This window comes from Mchenga conophoros, linkage group LG18, assembly GCF_057382185.1.
Source record: "Mchenga conophoros isolate Kocher_MC1m ecotype Shallow Benthic linkage group LG18, M_conophoros_male_GT1.1, whole genome shotgun sequence".
NCBI lineage: Eukaryota > Metazoa > Chordata > Actinopteri > Cichliformes > Cichlidae > Mchenga > Mchenga conophoros.
The window spans coordinates 14,446,854-14,462,901 of NC_140543.1; the positions used below are offsets into that span (position 1 = coordinate 14,446,854).

Genomic DNA, 16,048 nt, shown 5'->3' on the forward strand with positions numbered 1-16,048 from the left:
GTACTGGAGTCAATACGCTGAGCTGTTTGACATTTTCACCATCTGGTAAAATGCAGCCCAGGTGAAAACTTATTGTTACTGAGAAATGAACAGCTTAGCAAATAAAAGGTTGCAAGACTCATGCTCACAGCTGCTTGCAGGCAGTAATTCTGTCATGCTTATTCGTTGCATATGAATGACAACCCTGGATATAAATATGAATGCATCATCGGCATTTCTTTTTGCAAAAGTATACGATAAATCCACACACCACCAAACAACTCCAATGTTGCTATGAGATCAAAAAGATGGGATGGATGCTGTAATGGTCACTTACATAGGTGGACTGCACTCTCCGCCAGTGTCCCAGCCCACAGCAATACATCAAGACATCTAGTTGGGGGGAGAAAAGGGGACAGGCTGATGAAGCCTCCGGGATGGGTCGTTTCAGGACAGGATCTTCATGAGACAGGTGATCCACCTAATTGCAAGCTCATCAGGGAGTTTTTTTGTTTTGCTTCTTTTTTTTTTCTTAGGGGGAGGGATCCCACAAAAGAAAAAAAAAGCCGAGCTTCTGTGTCCACAGGTTGTCGCAGGAGAGAGTCACCTGGGAGTTTAGTGGCTGGTTCTATTCACAAGTTCAGTCCTCAGATGAATCCAGGGGATCCCGACGGCAGACGTCTTAAAGCATTTTCAAAGTCACGCACTTTGTGAGGAGCAAGGATCCAATCTATCGTGAATCCTGCGAAACTGTCCTGAAGACTCGGTGTGATGTGCAGAGTGTGTGCGAGGTTTCTGTGTGTGCTTCTGTTAATGTGCGCTCACCTCATCTTAAGAAGGACAGGTGGTTCTTTTCCCATCCTGTGTGTGTTTACCAAACCTGAACCATTTTTTTGTCCCAGCTCACCCTGTCCAAAAAAATTAAAAACCTCCCATTCAGCCTCCCCCCGGCTTAAGCCCTCCGAATGGTCTTGCTATAAAAACTAAATATCATTTTCTGCTGTGTCCCTTAGTGCTTTGCAGCCTCACAAAATTGTCCAATAAGAGCACTTGCATCGCTCCACATCCATCTTTCTTTTTTTTCCTGTCTATCCTTCAATGTAAGCCCACCCTGGGAGTGCAGATTCAGAGATTTTTAGCTTCAGCGTGATTCCTCTTTTCTCCCTCCTCAAAGAAATGCCAGCTCTATGGCTCCTCCTTCAGTATCTCTCCCTCTCACTGCACACGCTGCTTTGCTCTCTCGAGGGTCGTCTTCCATCAGGGGCGTTCCTGCTTACCTGAGTCACTCTTCGCACTCCTGTTGTTGCTGTGCATGCACGTGTGTGTGTGTGTGTGTGTGTGCGTGTGTTTGTGTGTGTGCGTGTGTGTGTGGAGGCTGCAGCTGAAGCTCACCACTCTCCCTCTCTCTGTTGCCATGCTAGAGCAGGTAACATTCGGCTAGCGCAGGAGACACACAGCCTGAATTCAAATGCGCTTCCAGCCTCTCCGATTTACAAAACCTCACCCCTCCCTAAACACCACCCCCCAACTTTCCTCCTCCCCGCCATCTCTCTCTGTTATCTGTTTTTTTCCTCTCACTCTATCGTATTATCCTCTTTTCTTTCCACAATATCCTCTCTCTGTCTCTCTTTCTTTGCCATTGCTTCCTTTTGTGTCATTTTCCCTCCGATGTCAGGGTTTTTCCATGTTATCTTGAGACTGGGCTTAGAAGGTACAGGAAATTACTCTGTTTCCATTTGTGACAAAATATGAAGACTTTACAATTAAGTTTAAAAAAAACTCACTGAAATCAAGAGAGGAAAATCTGTGTATTTATCCGTACTATTACCATCCATTTCCACTTTAGACAAGATTTTAGCAAGTGTCAAGTGCTCAAGTGACATCAGCATGCAAAAACAAGTGTGGAAGATCCTTGATGGGAACTGCAACATTTGCATAAACTCATAAATAAAACTTACTGCTGATGGTACAGTCCAAATATAGACAAAACCCCCCCAAACTTAAAAGATTTAAATCTTTTATGATTTACTAATGAATGTGAGTTAAGCCAGTAAAAATGCAAAACAGTGTACCATGCTAATATAAATACATCTTTATACAGGTATTTATCCATGTTTTCTAACAACCCATTGCATTGTGGGAGCAAAAAACCCAAAAGGCAGAAAAAACACTGCACACTGACATGTTTCATTTTGATCTTGGACTCTACCTGATGAAATATCAAGACTTATATTTTTAATTAAAATCACAACGACAAAAAACAAAAACAGAATAATCATATTTAGAACATTTTGTTTTGAAAGAGTCGGTTTAGTCAGAAGTATTTTTGAGTCTGAGCTTTATATTTAACATGTGAACAGTCAGGCACAGTTTGATCAGTTTGTTCCTGCCAGTTTTTAACCTCAGGCAGTCTAACAGTGGGTGATATGACTAAATACTAAGGTTAGCTGCTTGCGTCTCTCAAGACTGTTGGTTTGTTGGTTGGTTATATACTGCAAATAATTTTGACTGCTTACAGATATAAGCAGGAATAGTTTGGGGTACTATCACAAGTTTTGTAATGTGTTAATTAAACTACAGCTAAGAATCACAAGATAACTCAGCCCTCATGACTGGGAATTACTCCATATGAGTAAGCAAGTGCAATTTTATTTGTATAGTACCTTTCAAGAAAAAAATCACAAAGTGCTTCACAGAAGCTAAAACATTAAACAATAAAAACAAAAAAATAACCAAAAGCAAGTTTAAAAGGATGAGACCAGTCCAGAGATCTCAAACTCAAAGGGGAGTCTGGGGGCCTCTGTCACCTTTTGTTTTCAGCCTCATATGATGGACAGCCAGGAAGCCCTGATCACATGACCTCAGGGACCTGTTGGGGATTAACGGATGTAAAAGATCTCTGATGTATGGTGGTGCTTTACCATGCAGAGCACTGAATGTCAAAGTCATGATCTTAAAGTGGACTCTGAATTTAATAGGGAGCCAGTGCAGCTTGATCAGCAGAGGTGTGATATGCGAGTACTTGGAAGACTTGGTCAGAAGCCCAGCACCAGCATTCTGGACAACCTGCAGACATTCCAAGAAGGCCTTACATAAACAAGAAAACAAAGAATTACAATAGTCCAAATGAGATGAAACAAATGCATGTAACAATTTCCAGTTCAAAGCGTGACACAATGGGACTCAGCAATATTTCTCAATGAGCAAACCAGAGATTTAACGTGAGTGTCCAAAGTCAGAGCTTATTAGACATTTACCAGGCTTCACGCAAAAGCCAGGCTAAAGTCCAAAGTTTTCATTCATTCTTTGAGATTAAAATGCAAAGAGCAGATTCATCGCTCTTAGTTTACAGTCTTAATTGTTAACTTGAAAATGACAAACTGTGTTGATCCATTCTTTGAATTATTTTGGTTTAGCAGCAGTGGAAATTGATAAATAATCAACCTGACATTGTACGATACATGGGAGATACACCAAGATACACCAATTCAGGGCTGGTCTTACCTAAATTCAGGGCAGATGGGGGACACAAAACTAATCCATTTATTCCATATTTTGTAGAATTTGTCTTTCCGAACTTTTAAAAAGAATGTCAATTTTTCCATTTTAAATATTTCGAAAACCACATTAAACCAATCCTCAAGTGTTGGCGGAGTTGGATTTAACCACTTTATATGTACCTAATGTAGTTTTTGCAAATAAGTTAAACATGCTGCATTATGTAACACATTGTCAAGCCAATGAGTTAATTTTATTTTTTTGCTATCAGAATGTAAAACAAAAGGACTAAGAAAAAGGGTTTTGGTTTTTTTTTGTTTTTTTTTTTATTTTCCTTTTCTCTTTTTTTGACTAAATAATGTCAATGCACTCTATTGTAACAAGTCCCTTTTTTTTCTTCAATAAAAATATAATTTTAAAAAAAAGGAAATTGATAAATACTCACTCATAGCACATTTAACAATGGTAAAATTAATGCAGTTTAACACAATCCACACAGTGTAATCGCCACGGGCTAAAGATGGAAAAGTGGTCAGCATCAGAAAGGGAGGAAATATAACTGGCTATGCAGCTAGCTTACGCCCTTGTTGTGTAGCTGCGCTGAGCAGGATTTTTCTTTCCACAGCTTCAACAAAGATTTAGGGTAAAATAGGAACTTCTTTATTTGCAGTTTGTGCATCAGAAACTAGTCAATAAAGGAAAGTCTTTGGATATAGTTTTGAGAGACATTTGCAGATAGTAAAGTAAGATATGAATGGAACTATTTGAAATTCCAGTTTTTCTTGATTGCTTCATTGCTTGGCTGTTTTGGCACAGCGAGGATTCTCTGAATCTTCGTGTCCATTTTCTTAGCGACTTATTCAGTTCAGGGTTTCAGAGGGATGGCACCTATACTAGCTGGAGCCTATATTACTGGGTAAGAGGCAGGGTACAAACTGGACACGTCACCAGTCTATCACACCCTCACATTAACATCTTTTGATACTTTAGGCTCACCAGTTAACCTGATATGTATGTTTCTGGACACTGGATTAAGAACCCACAGGCACAGAGAAACTGTATAGACCTGTGGCGTCAAAGTAACTGTGATTCATCCTCTAAATGCATCTATAAAATTAAATTAAACATAATTAAAAATCATAAATGAATATGTCTTTACATTGTACAACCAAAAAAATCACCATTTTAGAGGCAGTATGAAAAAAAACTTTCCATGTATACTATCTGGACCACATATTTCTTCGAGCAGAAGATTATTTCCTCCTGTTATAAGGAAATTGGACTTTCAAGCCAGACAAAACTACTTAACAAAAACTATTTTCACTGTGCTGAATATGAATTTTAAAATGCCAGAATTATTGCAAAGCCTCTCTCTCAGCAGACTTGATGGGTTAATTTGATGGCAGATAAATAAATAAATAAATGAAAGCCTGCCTCAGAGAACTCTCCATCCATGAATGTGGATCTTAGTCTCTTATTGCAAGGCTGTTGTGTTTTTGCTTTGATCATTTCGAGCATTTAACCAATGTCACAAGGGAAAGAAAAAGTGCTCTCCATCCTGCCAACATGACGTATTGCAACATGGTCATAATCACTCGAGCTGCACTAATGCCTTCTTGCAGATTATAATATGAATCATTAAAGAGTAGGCTGATGGTGGCTATGGGGAAATTAAGCGAAGATAATTTTAGTTTCCATACCGGTAAATGAAAGCAGGCCAGCTATGGTCCCTCACTGTGAATCCAAGCTGCTTGTCTATTGCCCTGTCATTTGTACATCATTAATAACACCTTCAACAAATCTTCTCTCTTAGTGTGGCAACAGATTTACAGCTCAGATTTATCAGCAGCAATTCAGCTGAATCCATTCATTTCTTCCTTTCTTCACTCGAGAATAGTTGCTGGTTTGAAAATTCCCTTAAACAATTAGTCCTGCAGCCCTGGCTCATGCATCAGAGGAACAAAGACCAAATGCACCATGGGTATAATTCTGTCAGGTTTGTCCGGTTGGAGGACTGCCGATTACAGTAAACACCAACAACAGCTCTCTGTTGTGTCACAACAACAGATACACACAGAAACATGCACACATGCATATCAAGGTTCCAGTCCACTGAGTTATACAGCCATAGAACCATATAAACTACCGCTATGCCTTCATGCTATAAACAAAAGAAGAGGGGAAATGCTAATTTGTGACATCCAAGGACAGAAGAGGCAGCACATAAAATCCAAGACTTTTCGACTTCTTAGTTTTTTTGCATTTTTTTCCACACTTAATTGTTTCAGATCATCAAATACATTTATGTTATCCAAAGATAACTTGAGTAAATACAAAATGCATTTTTTAAAATCAGAATTTTATTTATTAATGGAAAAAGCTATCCCCACCTCCACTGTTAAATGTACTAGCCACACCCAGGCCTGATAGCTGCCAGATCACTTAAATAGGCCCAGAAGGACGGCCTTGCCTGCCTTGCCTCAGTTAAGGTCAGAGTTCATGATTCAATATATAAAAAGGCTGAACAAAAATGGGATCCATAGACAGAGGTGGGAAGTAACAAAGTGCAAATACTTCCTTACCGTACTTAAGCATAATTTCCAGGTATCTGTACTCAACTTGAGTACTTTTTTACTTTTACTTCCTACATTTTTAAACAAATATCTGTATTTTTAAAACAGGCTTGTTTCTTTTGCTTTAACGCATTTGGGTCGAGCCTCCAAACATCAAACCAAGCCTAAACAGAAACACATGAAAGGCAATCCTGTTCATTTCTTTATCACCAGAGGATGGTGCATAGTCGGAGGCTAAAAGAGGAATGGGGGGGGGGGGGGGGGGGGGGGGTTGTTGTTTTTGCCACAACACCCGAATTATTGCAGGTGTCTGTACGTTGCGGTAATTCAGCATCTAGCTAGTCCTGACTTTTTTAAAGGGAGTGACTTTTTTAAGTGGCCGGTAATTTCAAATGTAACGTTTCTATCAGCTCAACAACCATCAGCAAACACACAAACTGTTTGTGTGTAGCTTGTTACACAGTGTGTTGCTAGCTAAAGGTCCAGCTGCTGTATTTCACAGGGAGAGAAAAGAAAGAGCTTCACTCAGAGATGGAGAAAGATAAGAAAGAGGACAGAAGAGGTAGAAGAAAGGCTAGATTTAAAGGTAAGGATGCTCAGTGAGATTTGATAAACTTGGAAATTTAAAGCTTATATGTAAGTCCTCATGCTTTTAAATGTTTAAATGTCATTTTTTCATATTGTGAAACATGCTGCAAATCAAACTGAAGTAGACTAACTGCTACTTAAAGGTTGCATTAAAATCCTCTGTAGGTTAGTGCAGGATAAACACATTAGTTTGCTCAGCTGTGATAAATTTAAAGTAAAGAATAGTGTGTGAGTTGTGCACAGTGGCTGTGGTTTCATTGTCAGAGTTAGGTAAGTGTAGCAGAGATTCATTTGAATTTTAGCCCATGATGCTAAGATCCACTCCAATACAATTAGTATGGATGCTGATTAAACATCCACAGTATTGTTCTTCTACTTCTCATCTTCAGTACATTTCTTGTACGCTATCTCCTTTAACACTGTTCAACTTAGAAAAAACATTCAACCACCATTAGATTCCTCTTCTTTTAGACATGTGTGCTTGTATTTTTCTCATTTTTAACTTTTATATATTTTTTAAATTATTCAACTTTATTCAACAAAAATTTACAGTGTATTTTCAATGGGAGAATTCAAATTCTCATTCAACTTACTCCTCTTTCAACTCTAACTACTTCCACATACATTGACCGACAGACACCATTCAAACTGTAAAATGAAGCCACGACATTGAACTATTCAGGTTGTATTTATCTTTTTAATATCTTTTATACTTTTTCTTCAGTTCCAGTCACCGTTTCTGAGTTTATAATGGGTGTGTATGGGACGCAATGTTGGAGGTTAGAGTGAGACAGCTCAACTGCTTGAGTGGGAGCAGGGGAAAAATTGATCTTAAAAGTTTAAACTGCTGCTGCTGTGTCCACAGTGTTTGGTGTACAGCCATCATTTTACTCTCAAAAGGTAGCCATCGTTGTTCCCTTTCATCCAATGTTATTGTTATTGTAATGGATGTTATGGTTCTTTCATAAATGCCACCAATGCACAGCCTCCTCCATGGAACTCTTCCACAGAGTCCAGTGATATTATTTTCTCATTATGCTAATATAGCAACTAGGTTCACAGTTAGCTTTGCACAAAAATAGAAACATCCTCGAAAGAGCTCATTTTTACTTTCTTACTCTGAGTACATTTTAGTACTTTTTTACTTGAGTAAATAAGTTGACTCAGTACTTTAACTTTTACTGGAGTGTTTTTTAACAGCAGTATTTATACTTCTATTTAAGTACTTTGCCAACTCTCCAATAGGAGAGTTCCAAGGAGAAAACTGTTGCTGACTAAAAAGAACACAAAGGCTTGTGTAACATTTGCCAAGAACCATATTGATGATTCCCAAAACTTATGGTAAAATATTCTTTGGCCCTTTTTGAATTCAAAGCTGTTTTAGATAACGCTTCAAATAAGTGTGCAAATAATTACCCACAGGCATATTGAAATGGCTGCCAAGTGGCAAGACGTTCTTCAGGAGGAAGTTAATCTGTGTGGTCTGTGTGGATATTTCTGCCAGATGAGGATAATAGCTGTAGCCTAGAAGGACTCATCAAAGATTTTGTGGACCATGAAAATGATTATCACATGCTGTGATCTCCACGATTATTAAATCCCAACAAAATCAAACGCTCAAACAATGTTTAGAAGCACAGCATATCTTTTGGAAGAATGGTGTTTATCTTTTTGGAAGCTCTTGATAGCCCACATACTTGTTAAGATGTTTTACTTTTTGCCTTTAACAAACTAACCATCTGTTTATGAGAATTCTTGATTGGATGCCCTGTGGCACTAATTATCTGACCATTACTGCCACACAATTTCTTGAGACAAATTCCCAAAGATTGAGCAGTAAGCCACTCCATCTGAACAAACAAGATATTTTATAAAGGATGTCCAGGTGAGTATGCTGTATAATAAAACTGTACTTATCGAGCAAAGACAAAGCATCAGCTCTTAAATCACAAGTTTAATTACCTTGTCTGAAATCATCATGCTTATCACCTACTTGACACACCCAGAAAGTTTACCGAACAGTTATTTATTTCTAAGTTAACTTACCTTCATTTGTTTATTTGTTGCATTTTTGAGTGGGTTGTCCATCCATGTTCTTGCACTAATCTAATTCTGGGTTGTGAGGGGAGCTGAAGAATATCTCACTTGTAGCAGGGCCAAATACACCTGGACAAGTCACCAATCTGTCGCAGGGCTAACACCATACAGACAGTCAGTCATGCCCATGTTCACACCAGTAGTCACTTTAGGATCACCAATTAAGCAGCTATAAAACCAGCTCCTAGTTTAAATTTGGGAGATAAACACTCTCTTAAGCTTATGCTTAAAAATGTCATTATAGTTAGAGCTGGACTGAACCAATAGGCTTGGGCAGCTTGGGGGCTTCCCATGATGAACTTCTTTACTTGTCTATTTTAACTCTATTTTCACTTTTATATACCACTACTGTATTTAATGATTAGCAGTTATTACACTCTGGTGCTCTCTCCATAGTTTGCTTTTTGTCCTGTTTCACTTTGCTCTCTTCTCTTTCTCCTCACCTCCAACCAGGCAGATGGCCGCCCCGCCCTGAGCCTGGTTCTGCTGGAGGTTTCTTCCTGTTAAAAGGGAGTTTTATCTTCCCACTGTCGCCAAGTCCTTGTTCATAAGGGGTCATATATTTGTTGGGGTTTTTTCTATAATATTGGTCTTTACTTTACAATATAAAGTACCTTGGGTTGACTGTTTTGGGAATTGGGACTATATAAGTAAATTTGAATTGAAATGAATCTCTTTGGGCCTCACAATGAAAATTACACTTTGAATTCACTTCAGAATCATGTGTTCTTCATCTGATATAGCGCATCAAACCACTGTCAATCCACCTAACTTTGTCTCCTTTAACAAATAAATAAAATCAGATTAGCTTTGAAGTATTTACAGAATATACACCAGTGTCAACATAAAGGATTGTTTTTCAAGGTTTTATTCAAAAGAAATGTAAACAAATTTAGAGTTAAAATACAAAACTAAGCAGATAAACATTTGCACCAATAAATATATTTTAATCAAGATGAGAGTTGGCTTACTTTATACTTCCATCTGTACACCTGTTTTTTAAACAAAATTCGGTATGATTTTTGCACTTTGGTTTGAATGTCCTTTTAATGCATTAGAAGCCAGAAAAATTCAAACATGCTGCTCGCCATCATCAGCACCAGCATCTTGTTGATTTGATGCTGCTCTCCACACATGAAGACCAACTGTCGAAATACTCACAGTCCAAGTGGCTTTTTCATCAACAACAGAATGTGCCACTCCTCCTCAAAACAGGCTGTGATGTCTAAAAATTTTCAGCCTGGTCAGAAATGTGAAATAGATAAAAGCTAGGCTTACCAGGACATTTTTCAATGGGTATAAGAAGGGTGTTACAAAGCCAAACACAGCAATCAGAGCAACCCGCAAAACAAAGAAAGGGAAGTCCTGAAGAGCAAATCCAGCAGAAGACAACAAGGGGTTGTGAGGTGTGATAATCATACGAAGAGTAGAGAGGAAGGCGAGGATGTAGACTGGGAACACCCAGCCTGAGTAGAACACTGAGGGCAGTCCTGCCACTCTCACCATCTCCACAGTGTCAAACCAGAAAAGGAAACTATCCACAAATATTTCTGACCTTCCGTCCCTTTTCCACAGGATGCTCGGGCGACCCGAGTACGACAGAGGGCGTGAGGTTGAGGAGTACAAGTAGGCAGTGCTGGTGATTCGTGTTCTTGGTGGTGAGTTGGCAACATCGTGGAATCTGTTAGAGGGACTGCCATTTTTGGCCTCTGGTTGGCCTTGGGTCACACCGTTCTGGCCTTCTTCAGGATTCATCTGGCTTGATACGGTGGTCACTGGTTCCATGTGGGTGAGGACAGGGCCGGATATGTCAAAGTCTGAATCTAAGCTGTCTGCTATAAATGACAAAACCAAATTTTTCTGTATAAGTTAGGTTATCCGAAAGACTAGCTAATAACAAGAGAACTTGTCTTTTTTTAAATCATTTTTTAAAAATAAGAGAAGAAAAATCATCTTTAGCATAGGTAACGACAATCATGTGACGGGGTAAGGTGGTTAGTGTTAGGTTTTACTGTAGACTGTAAGGTCCAGCTTCCATGAATCAGGCTTCTTACTGTACATTTAGCAGATACATGATTTGAATTTGGAGAATTTGTCATCTTGGTCAATGTTTTGTGCTCTTGTGTTCTCCAGCTGTTTAGGTGGGTTGTATTCACTGGTTAGAAAATGCACAGGAAGTCTATGACCAAAGTCCCAAAAACTTGACTCTGTTCATCTGGATGTAGAGTTTTCAGTGGTAGAAACATTTTCAAGTATCACTCATTCAAGTGTTTCTTCTGTCTCAGCTGACTGCAGGTTTCCCCAACCTTATAAATCGAGTCAAGTCACTTGGTGACGAAACATTTCTCCCACTGAAAATGCTATGTCTAGATAAACAGAATCAGGCACTGACGCAATGTAGCAGTGGTACAGGGATGTATTAGGGAGAGCTGGAAAATTTTGCAGCTGACTAAACAGCTAAATTAGGAAGGGTGTGTTTATTATCATCCTCTTTGGCTCTTGGCCAAGGCGGTTGGACTTTTTCTCCTCTCCTCTCCCCCTTATCTTCCCTGCTTAGCCTCTTGTATCCTTGTCTAGTCTTGTGTATTTTTGTATTACTTTTCCCTGGAACACTCTCTCACAGTCTGTTCTCAAAAACCTAAAGAGGAATTATGGATTTGATCATCTGGTCCCTGAATGCAATTGACACCCTTCTCTCAACGAGAAGTCTGGGCTCGGGTGAGCCTGAGTGCTGAAGATATCTACCTATTCGGAACCATGATAACAGGGTTCTTGCTGATCGGAGCTGGCTTGGCCCTGACTTATCGAAGATTAAAGAAAGTGGAATCGGCTGTTCAAAACCCCACAAGGCTGCCCGCTGGGATTGAATCAATGGGACTAATGGTGAGTTCTCAAAATTGGCTCATTGAGCGCAGCACGGATAAGATCTTGGAGAAGCTTACGGCTGCCGTGAACACTCAGAATAAGACCTCTGAGCGAAAATTGGATTACATCTTGGAGAAGTTCTCAGAATCTGCTCTTTGAGCACAAGAATGACAACATCACGGAGCGCAAGTTTGATAACATCATGGAGAAGCTCACGGCTCTCCAACAGGAGATTGAGAGACCAGTGTCGGACTGTTAGAACTGCTTTGAAATTCACATGAGTTGTTCGCACTAAAGTAAAAACCACCATCACTTCATGCGGCTACCACTTCGGCGCCAGCTGTGATCTCAAGGCTGGAGCTGAACAAAAACACCCTGATAACAGACTGTGCTTAGACTGTTCTTCCTATCCTACACAAGGCCACCTGGGTTGGCTGGAAGACTGTTTACTTAGCCTAGCAGGGCGAAGGACACTGTCTCAGCTGAACTCTGGACACACACACACACACACCCATACACACTGATACACACTCATTCCCCCTCCCTTTCCAAACGCCTTCGATGCTTGTCCCCTCCCGGGGAAGATGGCGGTCGACTGGACCAGCGCAGGCATGCTGCAGGACCGGATGCGCTGTCTACACTGGCTCTCTCTTACCCTTTACCCGCCCCTGTTGCTTGTCTTGTGTTTCTATGGTGTATTGATAGTCATGTGCTTTTGTGCTGAGGTGTTTTTTTCTGTTATCAAACTGTTCTCCCACTAGGAGCTCAGTCTGAGTGGAGTTTTTTTTCTCCTCCTCTCACCTCATGTTATGTATTTTTGTTGTTTTTTTTCCTATCAGCCTACCTCTCTGACATGTCTTCCCAATGTGATGTTTGTGTAAAGTTTGGTCAGAAGGTTCCTTTGTAAGTGCGCATGCGCCATTAGCGTGCTGCCTGCTGTAACCCTAATTTCCTTCGGGATTAATAAAGTATTCTGATTCTGATTCTGATTTGAAATCTGATGTGAGTGAAGTGACTGATATTTCTCTGAACTAGCTTGCAGTCTGTGCTGCTTTAATGAAATAACAAACCAATAAAATAAAGTGTTACAAATAAGCGCAAAAGGTCTATGGATTCAGTTAAATAACCACTCCCGCAGAAGATGAAATGTGACGCAAAAATATTCAATAATCATAAAAGATTTGGAAGAATTCAAGCCTTACATTTTCCCATGAGTTTGCAGGGTCGAATCCTCTCAATGATATCCACCCAGATGAGGAAGAAAAGCACCAGGGAAACTGGCAACTCAGAGAAACTGTCCAGTGTCTGTCCTCTGTCCACCTGCACCTGTGTTTTCACAATAATAGAAAATACTCATAAGTGGAACAATGAATGTATTCATTCATTGTTCCACTGGTAAAGGATGGTAAAGGATAAAGTGAGGGAAAAAAATGAAACTGAGAGTCTTTGTAACATTTGTCTCCAATGAGAAAGAAGCGCCTACATTCCAAGTTTTATGAACCCATTAGGATTTACTTCCCTATCCTTGCAGATTTACATCTTTACGCCCGTAAAATAAGAAACACTGGGTGAATAAATATGAGAAACATCTTTGTGCTTATTTATGTTCTTGTTGGAACAGCAATAAAATACTAAGTGACACAGTGTAATGTAGGAATAAAAAATCTTTTCTTTTTAGGGTCGGGGATAGCATCAAACCTTAAGTTAATGGACAACCTGTTGTTTTCACTATAGGTTACTGAATAGCTCAGAGGGAGGGCAGTCTTGTGACTGGGGACCTATTTTCCCTGCCAAAGTCCTTCTCACAAATTCTTTGACAATATGGCAAAAACAATAGGTGTACAAACATGTAGTATTTACTTCATTACTATATTATTACCTAATAAAGAATACAATACAACTGTACAAGAGTACAACTTCTTGCTACCTGTAGATTGACATTGAATAAGTAAACCTCAAGAGATCATGGTGAGTCCGTGAGAAGGGATGCTTTTCTTTCTCTGTGGTGCAGTGTAGCATGTCGCTGTTCACTCAGTGAATAATTATAGTGTCTTAATACTGTGGCCTCTAATGGACTGTTTACAACAAATTCTGTATGCCTCTTCAAGGACCCTGTCAGAGCATGACTGAACAAAACATCAACAAGTGCTCCTCAGTGACAAGATCAATCAGTCTTGGTGACATTACCTTGGAGCTGGCTATTAGGATAGCAAAGCACGGTAATGTGCACAGGATGAGATATGCCATTGCTGTTGGTCTCCTGAAAAAAACACAGCTTACATTTACATAATGATCATCCCATAATGAAGAGTAACTGTTCTTTTTTTAACAAGTGCATGAGTTTATATTTAGATTTTTAATTTGTGTTTGAAAAGACTTTGAAGCAGTCTTTCAGTTTTATGCAGCTTAATAATTCTAATCTATAACACAGCAGCTACACTCAATTACAGTTGTTATCTATGCTCACTTGGTTTATATTCCCTTTTGAGAGTAAGGGAAGACTTCATTTCTAAGGCATAAATATACTTACATGATCTAAAAGGTTGTATTATTAGGGGTAGCACTTAGTAGAGAAGAGTCATTAAACTAATAATTAATAGTTAAAATAGTTGATCTGTAATTTCAGTTGCAATAAATACTACCAAATGATGAGCTGCAATACCAGACAATTTAAGACTGTAGCAGCAAATCACAGAACTGAACTAAAGTTTACTCAGTAAACTCAACTTTTCACATTTAAGATGTGATTTATTCTTTTTTTTTTAAGGTAACACAGACTCGGTTTATGTTTATACACACAAAACGATAAGCTTGTCACTTATCACGTTCCAAAAGCCTCAACTCACCACTGCGTGACCTCTCTGATGAATCCCCGCTGCTTAATAGTCATATATCTGACAGGAGCCCACACCAGCAAGGTCACAGAGGTCACATAGGCGATAGAAGCCGCCACAACGAGCCAGTATGCTGTCTGATCCCGTCCTTTCACGTTGTATATGAGGCTGGCAAATCTCTCCATGATTACAAAGATGGGTACAATCAGTGCTGCAAACTGCAGCACCTCATACAGGATGAGCTTGACTTTCTTCCCCGAGGGCATGGTGCTGGATTACCAGTCGCTGATCTGAACTCAGAGCTTAAGACTTTAACAATCATCTCCTAAAAACGAGCCAGTGGAGACGCTGGACTCTGCACACTGACATTGCTTACACTGCACTGGAGGCTGTATTATTTTATTGCTGAGGTAATGAGGTGATCATGCTTGTCTTTTTTTTTTTTTATGGGGGGTGACAAAGAAGAGATCTCCCATCCTATAATATCACAGGGGCAGATTACACCGAGCTATAATTGTACACACCTTCCAAAAAGGAATAGTGACATTTGTTTTTAAATGCCCATCGCAGGTGAATATGGAGGATTTTTAGGAATGTGTCATCCTGGATACTTGTGTAGTTTTGGAGAACCTCACTGCATTCCCTTATGCGAAGAGGAGATGTAGGTGGGATCCTAAAAGTGTTATCTTAAGATATTTGGTTGTTTGACCCATGTGTTGTTGTTTTTTTACAGTAATACACACATTGTTTGCAGATATAATTTTACAGTGAGTTGATGTTAAAATTTCAACCAGATAAACCTTTATAGTGAGCATAAACTATTCTTAATAGTTTCCTACTGCAGTTACAATCACAGTGACATGCAGCAAGGCTACATGCAGCTTTGCTCAGACATGCTCAGATCTCCACCTGGTGGCAAGAAGAAGGATTTTCTAGGTTCTTGCTTTTCTCTAAAGAAAAATTACTTAGTTATGAAATACATTCTAGATATATAAAGCATTAACATTTGGAAAACCATGGATGGATTTGTGTGTGTGTGTGTGTGTGTGTGTGTGTGTGTGTGTGTGTGTGTGTGTGTGTGTGTGTGTGTGTGTAGCTGAAACGGAGGTATACCTTTCCATCGCTAAATTCCCAACCAGATAAAACTTAATTACTTCCTACTGCATTTAAAGAAGCCAGTTGTTGTGATTTGGCGCTGTATAAATAAAACTGAATTCAATTTAAAATCACAGTGACACGCTTACAGCCTTGCTTACACATACACCAAACTCCACCTAGTGGCAGGGAAGAGGACAATTTTCTAGTTTCTTACTGAAAGGAAATCAAACTATATAATCATTTAGTTTTTCCAAGTTTCTCAATCATGTAGGGATGATTGTAGGAGGGGTTTGGGGGGAGCTTAAGGAGTTTAAGTTTGGCTGGCCTGTCTTTGACTGGTGAGTATGATATGAATATAATATCCTGGGTGCTTGTGTAATTTTGGGAGAACTTCCTTGCATTGTGTTATGTTAAAGGCAGAGGGCATGTAGGACAGAGACTGTAAAATATTGTCTTACCTGTTGTAACAGATATGTCCATTATGTCTAATTTATATCAACCAAATAGGTATTTCTG

The 16,048-nt window shown here is 39.4% G+C and overlaps 2 protein-coding genes across 3 annotated transcripts in view; both read right to left on the reverse strand.

Annotated features, from left to right (window-relative positions):
• The window catches only part of cacnb2b (calcium channel, voltage-dependent, beta 2b), a 42,327-nt gene extending 40,888 nt beyond the window's left edge, over positions 1 to 1,439 (reverse strand). For both annotated transcript variants that reach the window (XM_085253863.1, XM_085253862.1), the window contains exon 1: positions 317 to 1,439. In XM_085253863.1, coding sequence (XP_085109989.1) covers positions 317 to 364 — 48 coding nt within the window. In that variant the 5' untranslated portion in view covers positions 365 to 1,439. The remainder of the gene's footprint in view (positions 1 to 316) is intronic.
• An 8,217-nt stretch (positions 1,440 to 9,656) lies between these two features.
• On the reverse strand, positions 9,657 to 15,224 carry tmem236 (transmembrane protein 236). The gene is made up of 4 exons (XM_085254479.1): positions 14,447 to 15,224; positions 13,788 to 13,860; positions 12,803 to 12,926; positions 9,657 to 10,570 (listed from the first exon to the last, which is right to left on the reverse strand). Exons 1-4 carry the CDS (start codon positions 14,698 to 14,700, stop codon positions 9,942 to 9,944), a joined length of 1,080 nt encoding a protein of 359 aa, XP_085110605.1. The 5' UTR covers positions 14,701 to 15,224; the 3' UTR covers positions 9,657 to 9,941.
• Positions 15,225 to 16,048: the final 824 nt, after the last annotated feature.

Excerpts from the sequence above, each read along its gene's own strand:
- tmem236 (XM_085254479.1), bottom strand. The coding sequence starts at position 14,700 with ATGCCCTCGGGGAAGAAAGTCAAGCTCATCCTGTATGAGGTGCTGCAG. Across the intron at positions 13,861-14,446 it reads ATCAGAGAGGTCACGCAGTG|GAGACCAACAGCAATGGCAT; the intron begins GTGAGTTGAGGC and ends TGTTTTTTTCAG. Across the intron at positions 10,571-12,802 it reads CTGCAAACTCATGGGAAAAT|CAGACAGCTTAGATTCAGAC; the intron begins GTAAGGCTTGAA and ends TGTCATTTATAG.